The sequence below is a fragment of the Choloepus didactylus genome, chromosome 2 (assembly GCF_015220235.1).
Source record: "Choloepus didactylus isolate mChoDid1 chromosome 2, mChoDid1.pri, whole genome shotgun sequence".
In the NCBI taxonomy this organism is placed as follows: Eukaryota; Metazoa; Chordata; class Mammalia; order Pilosa; family Megalonychidae; genus Choloepus; species Choloepus didactylus.
In genome coordinates, this window is record NC_051308.1 from 193,067,276 (window position 1) to 193,084,302 (window position 17,027).

The following is a 17,027-nucleotide window of genomic DNA, read 5'->3' on the forward strand; positions in this document are numbered from 1 at the left end:
GGCCCGAGCAGAGCAGGCGACCTGCAGGCCTGCGGCTCGGATTCGGGAGAGGTAGGGACTGCGCGTGCGTGCTCGCGCGAGGGCGGGTCCCCTGGGGCCGGTAGAGTTGTGGCCGGGGAGGGTAGGCAGCGCCGGGGAAGGCACTTGTTTGAGGAAAGGCCCATGGACGAGACTGGGCAGCTGGGTAGGCAAAGTACAGAAGAGCAAGGAGGGAGCGGGGCCTGCGGGGCGGGGCTTGTGTGCCGAGTCTGAGCGAAGAGCCTGGAGTATTTCAGCGCACGCGTCCGGGAACTCCGTGGTGGACGGGGGAGGGGGCAGGGGGAGGGGCGGTGGGAGGGGCCGGGGGTCACCACGACGCGCTGCGTATGGAGGGCTGGAAGGGAGTCCTCGAGCTGGGATACTCCGTGCGCGCAGAGCTGACTGGAGGCCCAGGCGAGCGGGTTGTTGGGCGGGGTTGGGCCGGCCGTGGGTGAAGTGGTGACCTGGCTGGACGGGGCAGACGGAGGGGGATGCGCGTGGTGAAGGGAGCGAGCGAGAGTGAAAGGATTGTGAGCAGATGCACGGTGTGGACAGCGGGAGAAGGGAGGCTCGTGAGGGGGGAGTCGAAGGCTGAGCTCTCTCCTTGGGCCTTAGAGGCGCTAGTGCCGGCCCACGAACCTTTTTGAGGCCTGACAATAGTGTTTTGACTCTAAAAAGGGGGAAGAGTAGCAAATCGAAATTAATAAATCTATCAAGATGTAAACATGTCAGCAGCTGCAACTTAATCAATATAGTTATGAATTCTTTTTAATATAGGTGTGGGTGCATTTAGTATATTTCGTATAATTTGGGTTGGGGCCCTTGGGTTTGGAATGGAGGTGGGAAGGGGGTGTCAGGGCTGCCTCACCTCTTTTTTGCACAAGGTTTGCTTTTCAGGTGATACCATGCTATAGGCCCTGTCAATGGGGAGATGTATTATGGCCTTTTTCTAATTTGCACAGAAGTTCCCAATGATAATGTTATGAGGAAGGTTTGAGGAGTACAGTTGGAAAAGTACCAGAATCAAGGGTCTGGAAAGGGAGAAACGAACTGAGGACTTGACTGCAAGTTTTTGGACAGAAGGACCAGAAGGGCATGTGACCTGGAGGTGAAAAGGTGGCTAAGTGGTTCTGGGTTTGGAAGACAAGATGAGGCGTTTGGGAGGTCCAGGATCAGGAATTGTATAAAATGGAAAGAGATGGCACTCAGAGTATGCACCTTTGATAAGCTGAGGCCCTGGGGGGAAACATGAATTTATGATAAGGTATACCATGATGGGAAATTAGACTGCATTCCAAACCTGTTGTTTAGAGTTGTGGAAGCAACCTATCTGCTGAGTTGTTCTGTGGATTTCTTTGGAGTTGGTTTGCCTCTTTCTTATTGACTACAACAAAGGAACCTTAAAGAGAAGCCAACTTCTGCCATTTCTTACTTGTTATTTAAATAATTCTACCCAACATAAGAAAAAGGGAGGATATTGGTGGATATAGGAGGTATGAAATTAGTTTTGTGTTAAAGTACTTAGACAACTTAGATAGTAAGTGTGTGATGTAAGAAAAGAACTGCACATTTGGAGAGTACACTGTCTTCCCTGTTTACCAACTATACATCAATGGTAGATACATTCTCCTAAAATATTACCCTTTTTTAAAGCAAGTCCTCTCCATAAGTAAGTATCCAGTTCCCACATTTCAACCCCCAAATAGATTACTTCAAGGTTTCTCAACCTCTGTAGTATTCACATTTTGGACCAGGTAATTTTTTGTCCTTGGGTGTTTGCCTGTGCATGGTGGGTTATTCAGCAGCATCACTGGATGCCTGTCAGACTCCAGTAGCTTTGCTCACCCACCCCCAGTTATGACAGCCAAAACTATCTCCAGTCATTGTCAAATGTTGGAGGACAAAATCCACCCACCTTTTGAGAGCCAATGGACTACAGGATAAAGCCCATGGTCTTTTTTTTTTTAAACATCATTACTGAGATATAATTCACATACCATAAAATTCGTATACTTGAAGTATACAATTCAGTGTCCTTTAGTATATTCACAGAGTTCTGCAACCATCACTACAATTTAAGCTTTGAACATTTCCCTCATCCCCTAAAAGAAACCACATATCCATTAGCAGTCTCTCCCTTTCTTCCTACTCCCACCCTCTGGCAACCACTACTCTGCTTTTTCTCTATAGATTGCTTATTCTGGATATTTCATGTAAACAGAATCATACAGCATATGGTTTCTTGTGACTGTTATTTCACTCAAAATGATGTCTTCAAGGTTCATCTATGTTGTAGCATGAATGGGTTCTTCATTCCTTTTTACCCCCGAGTACTACATTGTTTGGATATACCACATTGTGCGTATCTATGCATCTGTCAGTAGGCACTTGGCTTGCTTCCACCTTTGGGGTATTATGAAGAATGCTGCTGTAACCATTCATATACCAGTTTTTGTGTGCACATGTTTTCATTTCTCTTGGGATTAAATTTAGAAGAGGAATTACTGGTTGTATTGTATGGTAACACTATTTTAAGGTACATGGTCTTCAGTCTGACTTTTAAGATCCTTCATAATCTGCTCCCAAACTACCCTTCCTAGAATTTGATTCAGTCTAAGAGAACCAACAATTCTGGAATCCTTTCATTAGTTTCCCCCTAGATCATCACCTAGTCGTCTTGGATGCTTTCAGGGATTAAAAAGATTTTCTGAAATGAATTAACTACTAGTTTTTTAAAAAACCTTTACTTTGCTAGAAAGTTCTTATATGTTTGCTGTCTTCTTGCTTAGAAATTATTTGTTGACTCCAGTTCTCCCTCCTTTGGCTATGTAAGAAAAATTGTTACCGTTTTTTCCATTTGTAAATACCTCTGAATTGCAGGCACATTTCTCACACTAAATTATCTCTTCCTGAAACAATTCAGTCCCTATTCTTTCCACTTTCTTCATGTAACATGGTTTATAGACGATCATGAACTTTTCACTCTCCTCTGAATGAAGCTGACAATGTCCTACTTGAACAAAATATTCTGATGGGGATCACACTGTGTTAGACACAACATATTAAATTATTAGTTGCTTGCTTGTCCTTCTTCTTTGACTGTAAGCTTGAAATCAAGAACCAAGTCTTAGTCACCATCTTTGTCTTAAGTTGTAGTCATCTTTGCATTACTATGATGGTGCCTGGCATTTAGTTGGTGTTAGGTAAATATTGATGGAATGTAGTATCTCTCTAACCATTATAACATATGATAGCATTCCTGTCACTCTTGGGGCAGATTCAGTACACTGTTGCTTTCTATTGACCTTGTGATCAACCAAATTTATATAAGTCTTTGACATCTAGACCAAGGGTTGCCAAACTTTTTCTGTAAAGGACCAGTTAATAAATATGTTAGGCTTTATTTAGTGTGAAACAGCAAAAGAAAATACATAAAAGAATGAACATGGCCATGTTCCAATGTGACTTTCATAGAATTTTCATATGTCACAAAATATTCTTTTGATTTTTGAAAAAAATATTTTAAAATATAAAAAGCATTCTTTCTTTACAAATGGGCTGTACAAAAACAGGTGGCAGGCCAAATTTGGCCTACAGTCAGTAGTTTGTCAACCTGATCTAAACCAACCCTTATGTAATTGATCTTTTTAAATCTCAGTATAGGCCTTTACTGTTATCCTTATTAAATATCTTATTCACTGCAACCCATCTTTCTAGCTTGTTGAGGTCTATTGAGTGCTAATTCTGTCATGTGGTGTATTTAGCTGATATCCCAGCTTTGTGTCATCTGCAAAATTAATACACGTACTTTTTTGTGTCCTTATTTAATTAATAAAAATGTTGAATGAACCAGGAAGAGGACCTCCACAAATTCATTTTGTTACATTAGTCGTTATTCTTTGAGTATAGCCATTCAAAGGGTTAAATATCTACCTTAAGTACTGTCTTATCGCCTCGCCTACATTTTTCCATCTGGTCCACAAGGGTGTTTTGAGAACCTGTCTGAAGCTTTGCTGGAATCCGTATGTATTACTCATAACGTATTCCTAATTGGTAGTACCTCTGTCAAACAAACAAACAAAAAGAAATGGTGCAAGTTTAGTATAACTTGTGATCTAGTGTTACTGCTGCTTCCAGTTTTACTACTTGTCTCCGTTTTCAAGACCATCATTTTAATAACAAAATTTAGTAATTTTAGAAGTTTATTAAGAATTAACCAAGTTAACCAATCTGAATTTTCAGGGATTCACCATCTTTCTTCTCTTAAAATTTAGGATTAATAGTATCCATCCATCATCAGTTCTCTAGTAATTATAGTATTAAAAACTGGTGAGATTACATAAGAGAAAAGGCACAAATAAGCAATATTAGAATATAAAAACTAAAGGTAAACATATCTATGGACATAGTACAGATATTAAAATTGCAATAGAAAATGAACAACTTTATGCCGATGAATATTAATACTAAGAAGAAGTGAACAGTTTTCTAACCAATATAAATTATCAAGATTGGCTGAAGAAAATAGAGAAAACCTGAACAGACCTATTGAACTTAAAACATTAGTCAAAAATTATCCACAAACACTTCACCAGGCTTGGTGAACTCCTGTCTTATACAGATTGTCCCAACAACTAAAAATAGAGGGGAAGTTTTCCAATTTCTTTATGTTGGGAATACAGTCTTGTTTCTAAAATCAGGCATAGACTGAATGAGGAAAATTATAGGCCAATTTCACTTATGAACATATTTGTAAAAATTCAAAATAAAATATTAATAAACTGAATATAACTACAGATAAAAATAATATACCTTGGTCATTATTTATGCCAGGAATTGAGAATGTTATAACATTAGAATCTCTTGATTTAGTTCATCATATTAACAGAGTGTAAAAAAATCCATATAATTATTTTAATAAATGCTAAAAGAGCATTCAGTAAAATTCAGTGCTTATTCATGCTTAAAAGAAAATAAACTAACAAACTAGAGAGAAAAGGGAATTTCTATAACCCAATAAACAATCTTCAATAAAACCTTCAGTGAGTATCACATTTAATAGTGAAATGTCGGAAGTATTCCTTGTATGCTTAAGAATAAAATTTTTTTAAATTAGATAATGTTATTTTATAAAGACATTCTGCTTACAATAGAAATTATAGACAATCTAGGAGTAAATCTAACAAAAGTAGTGAAAATATGTTTGGAGAAAACTATAAAACTATATAAGTATATAAAAGAAGTCCTAAATAAGTAAAGAAATATGCCAGATCAATGGATTTGTAGACTCATGATCATACACACATCATTCCTCTCCAGATTAATCTGTAAATGCAATTGAATTTCAATCAAAATTTGCAAAGAGTTTTTGTGAAACTTGAAACTCTAATGATCAAGGTACAAAGCATAGGGCCAAGTCAATTTTGAAAATTAAGTAGGGGAATTTACCCTACCAGCTATTAAAACTTATTATTTTTATTCCAAGATACCTTGAATCGATGTCTTGATATTTAAAATATGTCTCCTAAAAACAGTGTATAGTTGAATTTTGCTTTTGAATTCAGTCTAATAATCTCTGTTTTTAAAATTAGGTGTTTAGTTCATTTACATTTAATGCAATAATTAATGTACTTGTGTTTAAATCTACCATCTTGCTATTTTTTTTTTTTTTACTTTTTGTCTTGTCTTTATTCTTTTGTTCCTCCTTTTCTGCATTTTTAATGGTATTTCATATTTTCTCCTCGGTTGGCCTTCTTGCTATAACTCTTTGTTATGTGTTTCTAAGTGGTTGCTCCAAGGAGTACAACATGCATTCTTAACATCCCAATCTACTTTGAATGAGTATCACATCACTTCATATACAATGTGAGAACTTACCAAGGTACAGTTTCATTTATTCCCCTCTTGCTTTTTGTGTATTGTATATTTTACTTATATATCCATTAAATCCCTACAGTTCATTGCTATTTTTACTTCAAATAGTTGTGCTGGTTTGGATGTATTATGTCCCCCAAAACACCATGATCTTTGATGCAGTCTTGTGTGGGCAGGAAACATGTTGGTGTTGACTGGGTTGGAGACTTTTGATTGGATGTTTCCGTGGAGATACGATCATTCAACTGTGGGTGAGATCTTTCATTGGATAATTTCCATGGAGGTACGGCCTTGCCCATTCAGCATGGGTCTTGATAAGTTTACTGGGGCACTATATAAGTTCAGACAGAAGAAGCTAGCTTGCTACAGCCAAGAGGGACACTTTGAAGAATGCACAGGAGCTGAGAATGGAACTGCAGTTTACAGAGAAAGCAGACTTTTGCTCTGGAGAATCTAAGAGAGGACAAATGCCCCAAGAGCACCTGAGAGTGACATTTTGGAGAGATGCTGAAGCCTAGAGAGGAACGTCCTGGGAGAAAGCCATTTTGAAACCAGAACTCCAGAGCAGACACCAGCCACGTGCCTTCCCAGAGGTTTTCCAGACACTATTGGCCATCCTCCATTGAAGGTACCTGATCGTTGATGGTTACCTTGGACACTTTCTGGCCTTAAGACTGTAACTCTGTAACCAGATAAACCCCTTTTTATAAAAGCCAATCCATTTCTGGTGTTTTGCATTCTGGCAGCATTAGCAAACCAGAACAATAATCAATAGTCTTTTAAGGAAATTTTTTAAAATATTATTTTATGTTAACATATTTACCATTTCCAGTGCTCTTCATTTCTTCCCACAGATTCCCTTAGTCTGAAAAACGTCCTTTAATATTTCTTATAGTGAGGTCTACTGGTAACAGATTCATTTCGATTTTATTTGTCTGGAGACGTCTTTATTTTTACTTCATTTTTTAAGGATATTTTTGCTGTTTATAGAATGCTCTTTTTTCTTTCAAGCACTTAAAGAGGTCATTCCACTGTCTTTTGGCCCTTTATTTCTGATGAGAAATCCGTTTTATTTCTTATTTTTCTCCTAGATGTTGTGTGGTTTTTTTGCCCTCCTATTTTTTTCTTGAATCAGATTTTTTATTGTGGAATGTAATATATAGAAGTAATAATTTTCAAACTGCAGTTTAACAAGTAGTTAGAGAGCAAATTTCAAAGAATATTATGGGTTACAGTTGCATAGTTTCAGTTACTTCCTTATATAATATATATACAAAAAGATAATATCTTCCAAAGTATGATTTAACAAGTAGTTATATAGGAAATTTCCAAAGTTGTTATGAGTTACAATACCATGGTTTCAGTTATTTCCTTATTGTAAAATATAACATATATACAAAAAGGTGATAGCTTTCAAATTACAATTTAACAAGTATCTATAGAACACATTTCAAAGGATGCTATGGGTTAGAGTTCCACCATTTCAACTCTTTCCTTCTAGCTATTCTAATACCCTAGCAACTAAGAAAAAGAAAATTATATAGCGATTCAGTATTCATAATCCTTTCTAACTGCTTTTAATTTTTTTCTCTTTTCTTTAGTTTTCAGCTTTTGACTAAGATGTACCAAGGTGTGCTCTTCTTTGTAGTTATCCAATTTAGGGTTCCCTTTGATTCTGGATCTGTGGGTTCATGTCTTTCATCAATTTTGGAAAACTCTCAGTCATGTCTCTTCTGCACTATTCTCTTTCTCCTTTCCTTCTGGGACTGCAATTATATGCATTTCAGACTAGTCTGAAATTATTTCACAAGTATCTGATGCTCTCTTTTATTAATTTTCAGGTTTTTTCTCTGTTTCACTTTGGATCATTTCTATTGACTGACCTTTCACTGATCCTTTCTTATGCTGAGTCCATTCTGTTGTTGAGCCTATCTGATGAACTCTTCAGTTCAGATAATGTCTTTTTCACTTCTAGAATTTCCATTTTGTTCTTTTTTAGAGTTTCTATTTTCTCTCTTAAAATTCCCTTTCTGTTCACTAATTTTGTCCTTCTTTTTCTCTAAATTTTGTAACAGATTTATAGCCATCGTTTTTATCTCTGGTAACTCCAGGATCTGGGTTATCTATGGATCTGCTTTTATTGGCTTTTTTTCCCTCTTGAGTATAAATTACATTTTCCTGCCTCTTTGTATGTCTTAATCTTTGTCAGATTTTGTGTTTAAAAGAACAGTAGATACTGAAGTAGATAAAATTTCCCCCCTCCCCCCAGAGAGGGCATACCACTTTCTCTGATAGCCAAGATGAGGAGTAAATCATTTCAGTCCAACTAGGGATTGTACTGGGTTTGGACTGAGTTGCAGGTTTAAATAGTTCCCGTTTACTTTTGGCTTTGAGATAAGATCATCTCCCTCCTTTCAGCAGGAAAGACCACAGAAATCTTTCTTTGCTTTTCAGCTAACACCCACTTGCCTGTGCAGCTCAACTTTGGGCTAATTTCTTTGTTCTTACCAGATGTTGAGGGAGGAGGGGCTGAAGTGAGCTTTACTTATTTGCAGTTCAACTCTGCTTTTGTATATTTTTTGGATGAGGTCTGCCTTCTCTGAAGCTGGGCATTGGGATCTACCCATGATTTTACGATCCCACTCTGCTTTTCAGCCTCGCCCCAGTTGCCGCTTATTCAGGAAAAGACCTGTGTTGGAGAGTTGGCCAGTGGGAAGGATTTGTTTGCCTTTAGGGCTCTTCCAGATTCCAGTTTCTTCATGCCAGCCCAGATAGTAATGTTTGTCTGTCTCTCCTTATCCCAGCAAATCTCTCTGTATTTACCAGGACTCCTCCTCCACCCACATAAGCCAATACCAGGCAACTCATTACTCCCAGATATGGATATGGCCACTGGTCTTTTCTCACCTGGTTAGGGTTCATCACTCTCCGGAATTTCATTCATTTAGGTGTCTCTGTGTCCACTTCTCTTTGACGGCTTTAAAGAAAAATGTGGTTTTTCAATTTACCTACTATTTTCTTGTTATGGTGGGATTGATGGATTTTCAAAACCTTTTGTATCCTAACTGGAAGCAAAACTCCAAGACATCATAAATATATAATTGGGCTGGTGCAGTAATAGACAGATGAACTGATTGAACAGACCTCACATATATGAGAATTTTGAAAATGACAAAAGAAGCATTAAAAATAGGGGAGAAAAGATAGATTACTCAATATGGTGCTGGCACTATTTGTTATACATATGGAAAAAAATAAACTAGATTCCTATCTTATACCATACCCCAAATAAAATTTGGATGGATTAAAAATCTAAAGGAAAAATTTTTAAACATTTAGAAGAAAATATAGGAGAATATTTGTATGATCAAAGAAAATAAATTTCATAAAATACACTCCAAAGGTCTAAGCTATAAAGGAACAGACTGATAGATTTGACTATATTAAAATTTAAAGCTCCTGCAAGATAGCATTGAGAAACCTCAAATATCTAGGAGTTAATCTAACAAAATACACGCAAGACCTCTATACAGAAAATTGTAATCCATTAGGTTAACGGGAAAATTATGCATAAAATACTGAGTTCCTGTATTATCCATCTCACCCCACCCCACTCACACACACACACACACACACAGTTTTCTCTGTTAACACTTTGCATTAGTTTGGTACCTTTGTTAACAATAGGTGAAACATAATCCATAGTTTACATTAGGGTTCACTAAGTGTTTTATTCTAGTGACATATGCAACCTAATATTTACAATTTTAATTACATTTAAATATATACATTACTGATACTAATTACATTCACAATGTTGTGCTGCCATCATCACCATCCAGTAAATTTTTCCATCTCCCCGAATAGGAACTCTATACCAATTAAACGTTAACTCCCCATTCCCTACCTGACCCCAATCCCTGGTAATCTGTATCTAGTTTCTGACTCTATGAATTTGCTTATTCTGATTATTTGAAGTCATTGAGGTCATTCAGTATTTGTCCTTTTGTGTCTAGCTTATTTCACTCAACATGAAGTCTTTGAGATTCATCCATGTTGCAGGTATCAGAACTTCATTCCTTTTTTACTGCTGAAAAATATTCCATTGCATGTAAATAACACATTTTATTTATCCATTCATTGGTTGGTGATATGAGTTGCTTCTATATTTTGGCAATTTTGAATAATGCTGTTGTGAACATTGGTGTGCAAATATCTGTTTGAGTTCCTGGTTTTAACTCTTTTCAGTATATACTTAAAAGTCGTATTTCCAGGTCACATAGTAATTCTATACTTAACTCTCTGAGGAGCTGCCACAGTGTACCATTTTACATTCCCATCAGCGATGAAGTGTTCCTGTTTCTCTACATCCTCTCCAACACTTATTTTCCAGTTTTAAAATAGTAGCCATTCTAGAGGGTAGGAAATGGTATCTAGTTGTCCTTTTGATTAGGAAATGGTATCTAATTGACCTTTTAATGGCTAATTATATTGAACATCTTCTCATGTGCTTTTTGGCAATTTGTAAATCTTTTTGGAGGAAATGTCTATTCCAATCCTTGGCCCATTTTAAAATTCAGTTTGTTTTCTTGTTGTTCTTGAGTTGTAGGATTTCTTTATATATTCTATATATTAAACCTTTATCGGATATGTGGTTTCCAAATATTTTCTCCCAATCCATAGGTTATCTTTTTACTTTCATGATGAAGTCCTTTGAAGCACAAAAGTTTTTAATTTTGATGAGGTCCCATTTATCTATTGTTTTCTTTGTTGCTTGTGCTTTTGGTATAAAGTCTAAGAAACCATTGCATAATACAGGGTCCTGAAGAAGCTTCCCTATGTTTTTTTCTAGAAGTTTTAAAGTTTTGGTTCTTATACAGTATTTAGTTCTTTGATCCATTTCAAGTTAAGTTTTGTTTATGGTGTGAGGTAAGAGTGTAACTTCATTCTTATGTATGTGGATATCCAGTTTTTCCCGTACCCTTTGTTGAAGAAACTATTTTTCCCCATTGAGTGGACTTGGTACCTTTGTCAAAAATCAGTTGACCATGTATGTGAGAGTTTATTTCTCAGCTCTTAATTCTGTTCCATTGGTTGATATGTCTGGCCCTGTGTCTCTGTAATTTTTTGTTTGTTTATTTGAAGTATTTCATTTAAAAAGTTAGGATGGAGCCAAGATATTTAGGTTATTATGTACCATTGGAAGCCTTTCTTCCTCTTTCAAATGCTGTCCCTCCTTTATCTTTTTTGTAAATTCACCTTTCCCAGTCACTTTATATCAGTGTATTGGTTGTGCTCCATCATCACCAGATCAAGGAGAGTGAATGAGATATGATAGCATCTCTCTCCTCCCCCCTCTGTTTTACCCTCCAGGGTCCATAGTAAGGCTCATCATAATCTTTTCAGGGTTCTTTCGTTGACTGTTACTCTACAGCAGAAATGTCTTTAAATCACTGTTTTAGAATTTAAAAATAAGTAAAAGGTTGTCTTTTATTTCACATAGTTACTGAAAACACAATGTTGATGATAAGGTGTCATTTAAGATGTAAATAATACTGTTTTCCATTTCAATTAATGAATGTATGGATAAACAGCCACAGAGATCTATTTTTATCCTCCAGGTTTTTGTTAACCTTAGAAATATAACAAGTATAAATAAATGTTTAAAATCTACTCACTGATTTGTGTCACTCTAGCTTGTTAATTTTTTCTGTATAACTATTGAGGGCTTTTAATTTTAGAAGCAGAAAAAAAGAGATGTCAGTTAGGGTGGTAGGGACTTGTAGCAGACTAGTTGGAAATAGTCATAGCCAGCAGATTGTCTCTGACCAGAGGTCAGAAGTTTACTTATGTAAATAAACATGTCGGAGTCCCTCCTACTTGTTGAGTAGCTTGGGTGTTAAACTGTGTGCTAGGCAACAGGCTTTACCTCTCTCTTCTTTTTCTCAGATAAGGCTCAGAGAATCAAGAAGGTTTGTTCTTGTTCCTTAATTGTCTTGTTATTTTCTATTTGCAGGTTAATCACTTTAAGATGAGAAAAGTTGATCTCTGTTTGAGCTCTGAAGGGGCTGAAGTGATTTTAGCTACATCAAGTGATGAAAAACACCCCCCTGAAAATATCATTGATGGGTAAGAGTTACTGTTCTTTCTTCCTTCAAAGTCTTCATTTTAGGGCAACGAATGCCTTGAGTATTGAAACTGTGTATTTCACAGCAACTAGCATTCATTTACATGGTTTAATAAATGTTCGGGGAACTAGATAGCATTCCTTTCATACCATTTCTGGAACTAATTCAGTAGTAATTCCTAAAATGACTTCTGTATACAAATGATTTTTTTTTTCAAGAAAATGGTTTAACTAGGCAAAAACTCAACTGACCACCACCACCCCATTTCATGGAAATAAATATTAATGCCTGGTTATGGTCTTATTCCAAGTTTTTCTTTGTAAATAGGAATGTGAGCATTGTAACTTCCTTTCTACTGCCTGTTTCCTTACTGGGTCTACACGCCATCTTAGGGGAAGTAAATGCTTCACTTCCTACTGTCCTCATGCACTGTTTGTGCCTCAGCTCCTTGATATCATTCCAGTTTCCACCCTTCACTATGATAAAGCTTATTCTAGGTAGAGATAAATATCATTCTCAGACTTTCAAATTCCAAGAAAAAGTAGTTAATAGGAAAACTCCTTTTTTAATACTTCTGGCTTATTTTCTCGTTCCCTTGAGCTCTTTCTTGGTATCTGTACAATGATTAGCGTTTGACTCATAGAATTGTATAATTTTAGAGCTGGAAGGACTTAGCTTTCATCTTGTCTAAACTCTTCATTTTCAACTTGTGATAAGAGAGGCCTAAAGAGGTTAAGTAGTACTTTTAACTATCAGAAGCAGAACTAGCTGTAAACACTGAGATCATGAGATTCTTTGTGTTCTATTGTGAAGTCCAAGTGTCTGGAGAAAATGTAGCACCTCCTCTTCTTCCTTTCAGCCTGGTTGCTATCTGACATCTGCCCCTTCTCCCTCAGGTAGGATTACTTTATCTCTTTCCTGAGCTACCACAGCATAATACACACCTCCATTACTTTACTTCTTCCTTTATTGTATAATTGTTTGTTGTTAATGCTTGTCTTTTCTCTCAACTGTGAATTCTTAGAAGTCAGAGGTTATGTCTTGTTCATCTTTCATTTTTCAGTGTCTTAAAATATTTGTTGAGTTCAATGGAATTCGGCCATCAAATATTAAATTCAACTAATATTAGGAATTATCTGAGGAGATACATCCATGTGTGTATAAACAGTTATATATAAAATCTATAAATTTGTATAGGCCTGTATAGTATCTTAGATATCATGTCATTTGACCCTCACAGTGAACTTGGGGAATAAGAGGCAAAAGGGTATTTTCAACCCCATTGTAAAGATGAGAGAAAGGATGATCAGAGGTAAAATGACTTGCTCAGAATCACAAAGACAAGCTAGGGTCAGAAATCAAGACTAACACTTGTGTCTTCTAACCTCTAGTTCAGGATTCTTTCTGTTACACTATAACTCACACTTGAAATTTAATATCTGCTTTTTACCTGGGCTTCCTAATCCTTAGTTTTTTACTTCATGAAATTCAGATGATAGCTACTTATCTCACTTTGCCTTGAAATAGAAAAATTAATGTGGAAAATGCTGTGAGGATATGCAGAACTATAGAGATTTGCCTCAATTGTTTGCTAATTGTTTGCATCTTCTTGGAGATAGATCAGTTTCAAAGGCACAATCAGTTTATCTTGAACCCTTCTGATGACTTTTCTTTCAAGGGAATATGTTTACGAATCATTAGGATTAGCTGTCATCTGCAACAGACAACATTTTAGGCTTTATCAGTCCATATCAATGAAAGATTAAGGACATAATATTTTTTAGATTAGGCAAAAGCCCTTAGTATAGAAATCCATGTGAAATAAAAATAGTTAATATCCTAATAACTGAAAAAAACACATCAGAAACTTTTAATCCACATGTATTTCAACAAAGAACAATTAGACTTTATATGGTAGACATTAAAAATTATTCTCTGTTCACCAGTTGTTTTATCTAAATAGAAGTAGAAAATAGTGTTATAAATTTGACCCTATTGTCCAGTGAGATTGTTTTTATGGCCCTGCTCCTAGCTCTCAATTTTCTCAAAAATAAGAGATAAAGAAAATGATAATACATCTACTTCCCCTTGACTCTCCCCTTGCCCTTGATATTTAATATAGCAATGAGGAGGAGAAAAGAAGTTCTATACTGGGGGGAAAAATGAGTCAAGGAAAAATTAGAAGAGAATGAATTGATCCTTTTGACTTAATGTAATGTAGAAGAACACTAGTTAAAATCCCTGGGTAAGTGAAGTAGATGTGTTACCTTGAGACTCAGTTTTCTATCCTGAAAAAATGGGGATAATTATACCTTCCCTGCCAACCTTCCAAAGTTGTGAAAAAAAACTCAATGGATAAAAGACATGTAAGTGTTGTTAATTATAAAGCCTTATTTAAAACAAAACTATTATTTGATGACTTTATTATACCTAATTAAGAGAAAGAGCTTTCAGTTATATGTGACTTTAACATCTAAGTGTATCTTTACATATTATTTGATTTCCTCATTGTTCATGTTCACTGGAAATGCCCAAGGGAAAACATAGGGCAATTAAATTTAATTTAATGAACTATTTGATTAAATTAATAATCAAATAAATTAAATATATATAAAAGGAAATTGTAAAATAGTACAGTGTAAAACAGAATTGTGCATCAGGAGATCTGGCTTCTTTTTTTTGGTATCAGCTTTAATGAGCTGCAATTCACATATCATACAAATATCCATTCAAAGTGTACAATTCAGTGGCTTCCAGTGTATTCACAGAGTTATGCATCCATCACCACAATCAATTTTAAAACATTCTCATCATCCCCAAAAGAAACCCTGTACCCTTCAGCAGTCACTCAATATTCCCTCTCATCCCCGCCAACCCTGGGCAATCACCAATATACTTTCTGTTTCTGTAGATTGACATTTCATGTATACGGAATCATATATTTGTAGTCTTTTGTACTGGGCATCTTTCACTTATTTAATGTTTCCAAGGTGCATCAATATTGTAGCATGTATCAATATTCATTGCTTTTTATTGCTGAATAAAATTCCATTGAATGGATAGAGCACATTTTATTTATTCATTTATTTGTCCATCCAGTTGATACACATCTGGGTTATTTACATTTTGTGGATATTATGAAAAATGCTGCTGTGAACATATGTTTATAAGTTTTTGTGTGGACATATATTTTCATTTCTCTTGGTTATATTCCTAGGAGTAGAGTTGCTTGGTCCTGTGATAACTCTATGTTTAACCTTTCGAAGAACTCTTTCCAAAGCAGCTGTACCATTTTATGTTATCACCAGCATTTATATGAGGGTTCTAATTTCTCCATATCCCTACCAATACTCGTTATTTTCTGTCTTTCTTATTATAGCCATCCTACTTGCTATTTTCTTTCTTATTATTGTGAGTATGAGGTGGTATCTCATTGTGGTTTTGATTTGCATTTCCCTAATAGCTAATGATGTTGAGCATCTTTTCATATGCTTACTGGCCATTTGTATATCTTCTTTGTGGAAATGTCTACTCAAATCCTTTGCCCATTTTTTTACATGCAATTTTATTGAGATATATTCACATACCATACAATCATCCAAAATGTACAGTTGTTCACAGTATCATCATATAGTTATGCATTCATCACCAAAATCTATTTTTGAACATTGTCTTACTCCAAAAAATAAAATAGGAATAAAAATAAAAGAATAGAGGCGGGGCAAGATGGCGGAGTGGTGAGGTATACGTTTTAGTTACTCCTCGAGGGAAGTAGGTAGAAAGCCAGGTACTGCGTGGACCAGACACCGCAGAGCAATCTGACTTTGGGCATGCTTCATACAACACTCATGAACACGTGGAACTGCTGAGATCAATGAAATCTGTAAGTTTTCGTGGCCAGGGGACCCGCGCCCCTCCTTGCCAGGCTCAGTCCCATGGGAGGAGGGGCTGTCAGCTCTGGGAATGAGGAAGGAGAACTGCAGTTGTGGCCCTTATCGGGAACTCATTCTACTGATCCAAACTCCAATCATAGATTGACTGAGACCAGACACCGGAGAATCCGGGAGCAGCCAGCCCAGCAGAGAGGAGAGAAGGATAGCAAAAACAGCAAGAAAAAAACCCAAAAATAAAAGTGGAGGCTTTTTGGAGTTCAGGGGAACACAGGGAGAGGGCAGAGCTCAGACAGTGTCAGGCTCATATGCAAATTCAGAAGAAAAACCAGTTTCTCTGCCTCCTGGACCTTTCTTTAATGGCCCTAATTGCTTTGTCTCTTAGCATTTCAATAACCTATTAGACCTGCAAGGAGGGCCTTCTTTTTTTTTTTATCTCTTTTTCTTTTTCTCTTTTTTTAAAACAATTACTCTAAGAAGCCTGACACAGAAAGCCTCAAAGACTTGCAATTTGGGCAGGTCAAGACAAGAGCAGAACTAAGAGATCTCTGAGACAAAAGGTAGTAAGTCTAGTGGCTGAGAAAATTCACTGAACACCACAACTTCCCAAGAAAAGGGGGGGCGTCCTCTCACAGCCATCATTCTGGTGGACAGGGAACACTCCTGCCCGTTGCCAGCCCCATAGCCTAGAGCTGCCCCAGACAACCCAGTGTGATGGAAGTGCTTCCAGTAGCACATGCACACACCACAAAATTGGGCATGGACATTAGCCTTCCCTGCACCCTCAGCTGGTTGTCCCAGAGTTGGGAAGGTGGAGCAGCATGAATTAACACACCCAATTCAGCCATCCTTTCAGCAGAGTGGGAGCCTCCCTACACAGCCCTGCAGCCCAGAACCGCCCTGAGGGGATGGCACTCACTTGTGACATAGCACAGTCATCCCTCAACAGAGGACCTGGGGGTGCATGGCCTGGAAGAGGGACCCACTCACAAGTCTCAGGACCCATATGCCAATACCAAGGACTTGTGGGTCAGAGGCAGAGACAGATTGTGGCAGGACTGAACTGAAGGATTAGACTATTGCAGCAGCTTTAAATCTCCAGGAACACCAGGGAGAT

At 36.9% G+C, this 17,027-nt stretch overlaps 1 protein-coding gene across 8 annotated transcripts in view; it reads left to right on the plus strand.

The window, feature by feature from the left end:
- HSPB11 (heat shock protein family B (small) member 11) overlaps positions 1-17,027 on the plus strand; it is a 93,519-nt gene that overhangs the window by 49,964 nt on the left and 26,528 nt on the right. For 2 of the 8 annotated variants that reach the window (XM_037827169.1, XM_037827164.1), the window contains exons 1-2: positions 90-184; positions 11,909-12,021. In XM_037827169.1, coding sequence (XP_037683097.1) covers positions 11,924-12,021 — 98 coding nt within the window. In that variant the 5' untranslated portion in view covers positions 90-184; positions 11,909-11,923. Of the gene's footprint in view, positions 1-23; positions 52-89; positions 185-338; positions 433-6,463; positions 6,521-11,908; positions 12,022-12,879; positions 12,917-17,027 lie in introns of those variants that run through there. The other 6 variants (XM_037827168.1, XM_037827162.1, XM_037827166.1 and 3 more) reach the window with 5 other exon arrangements.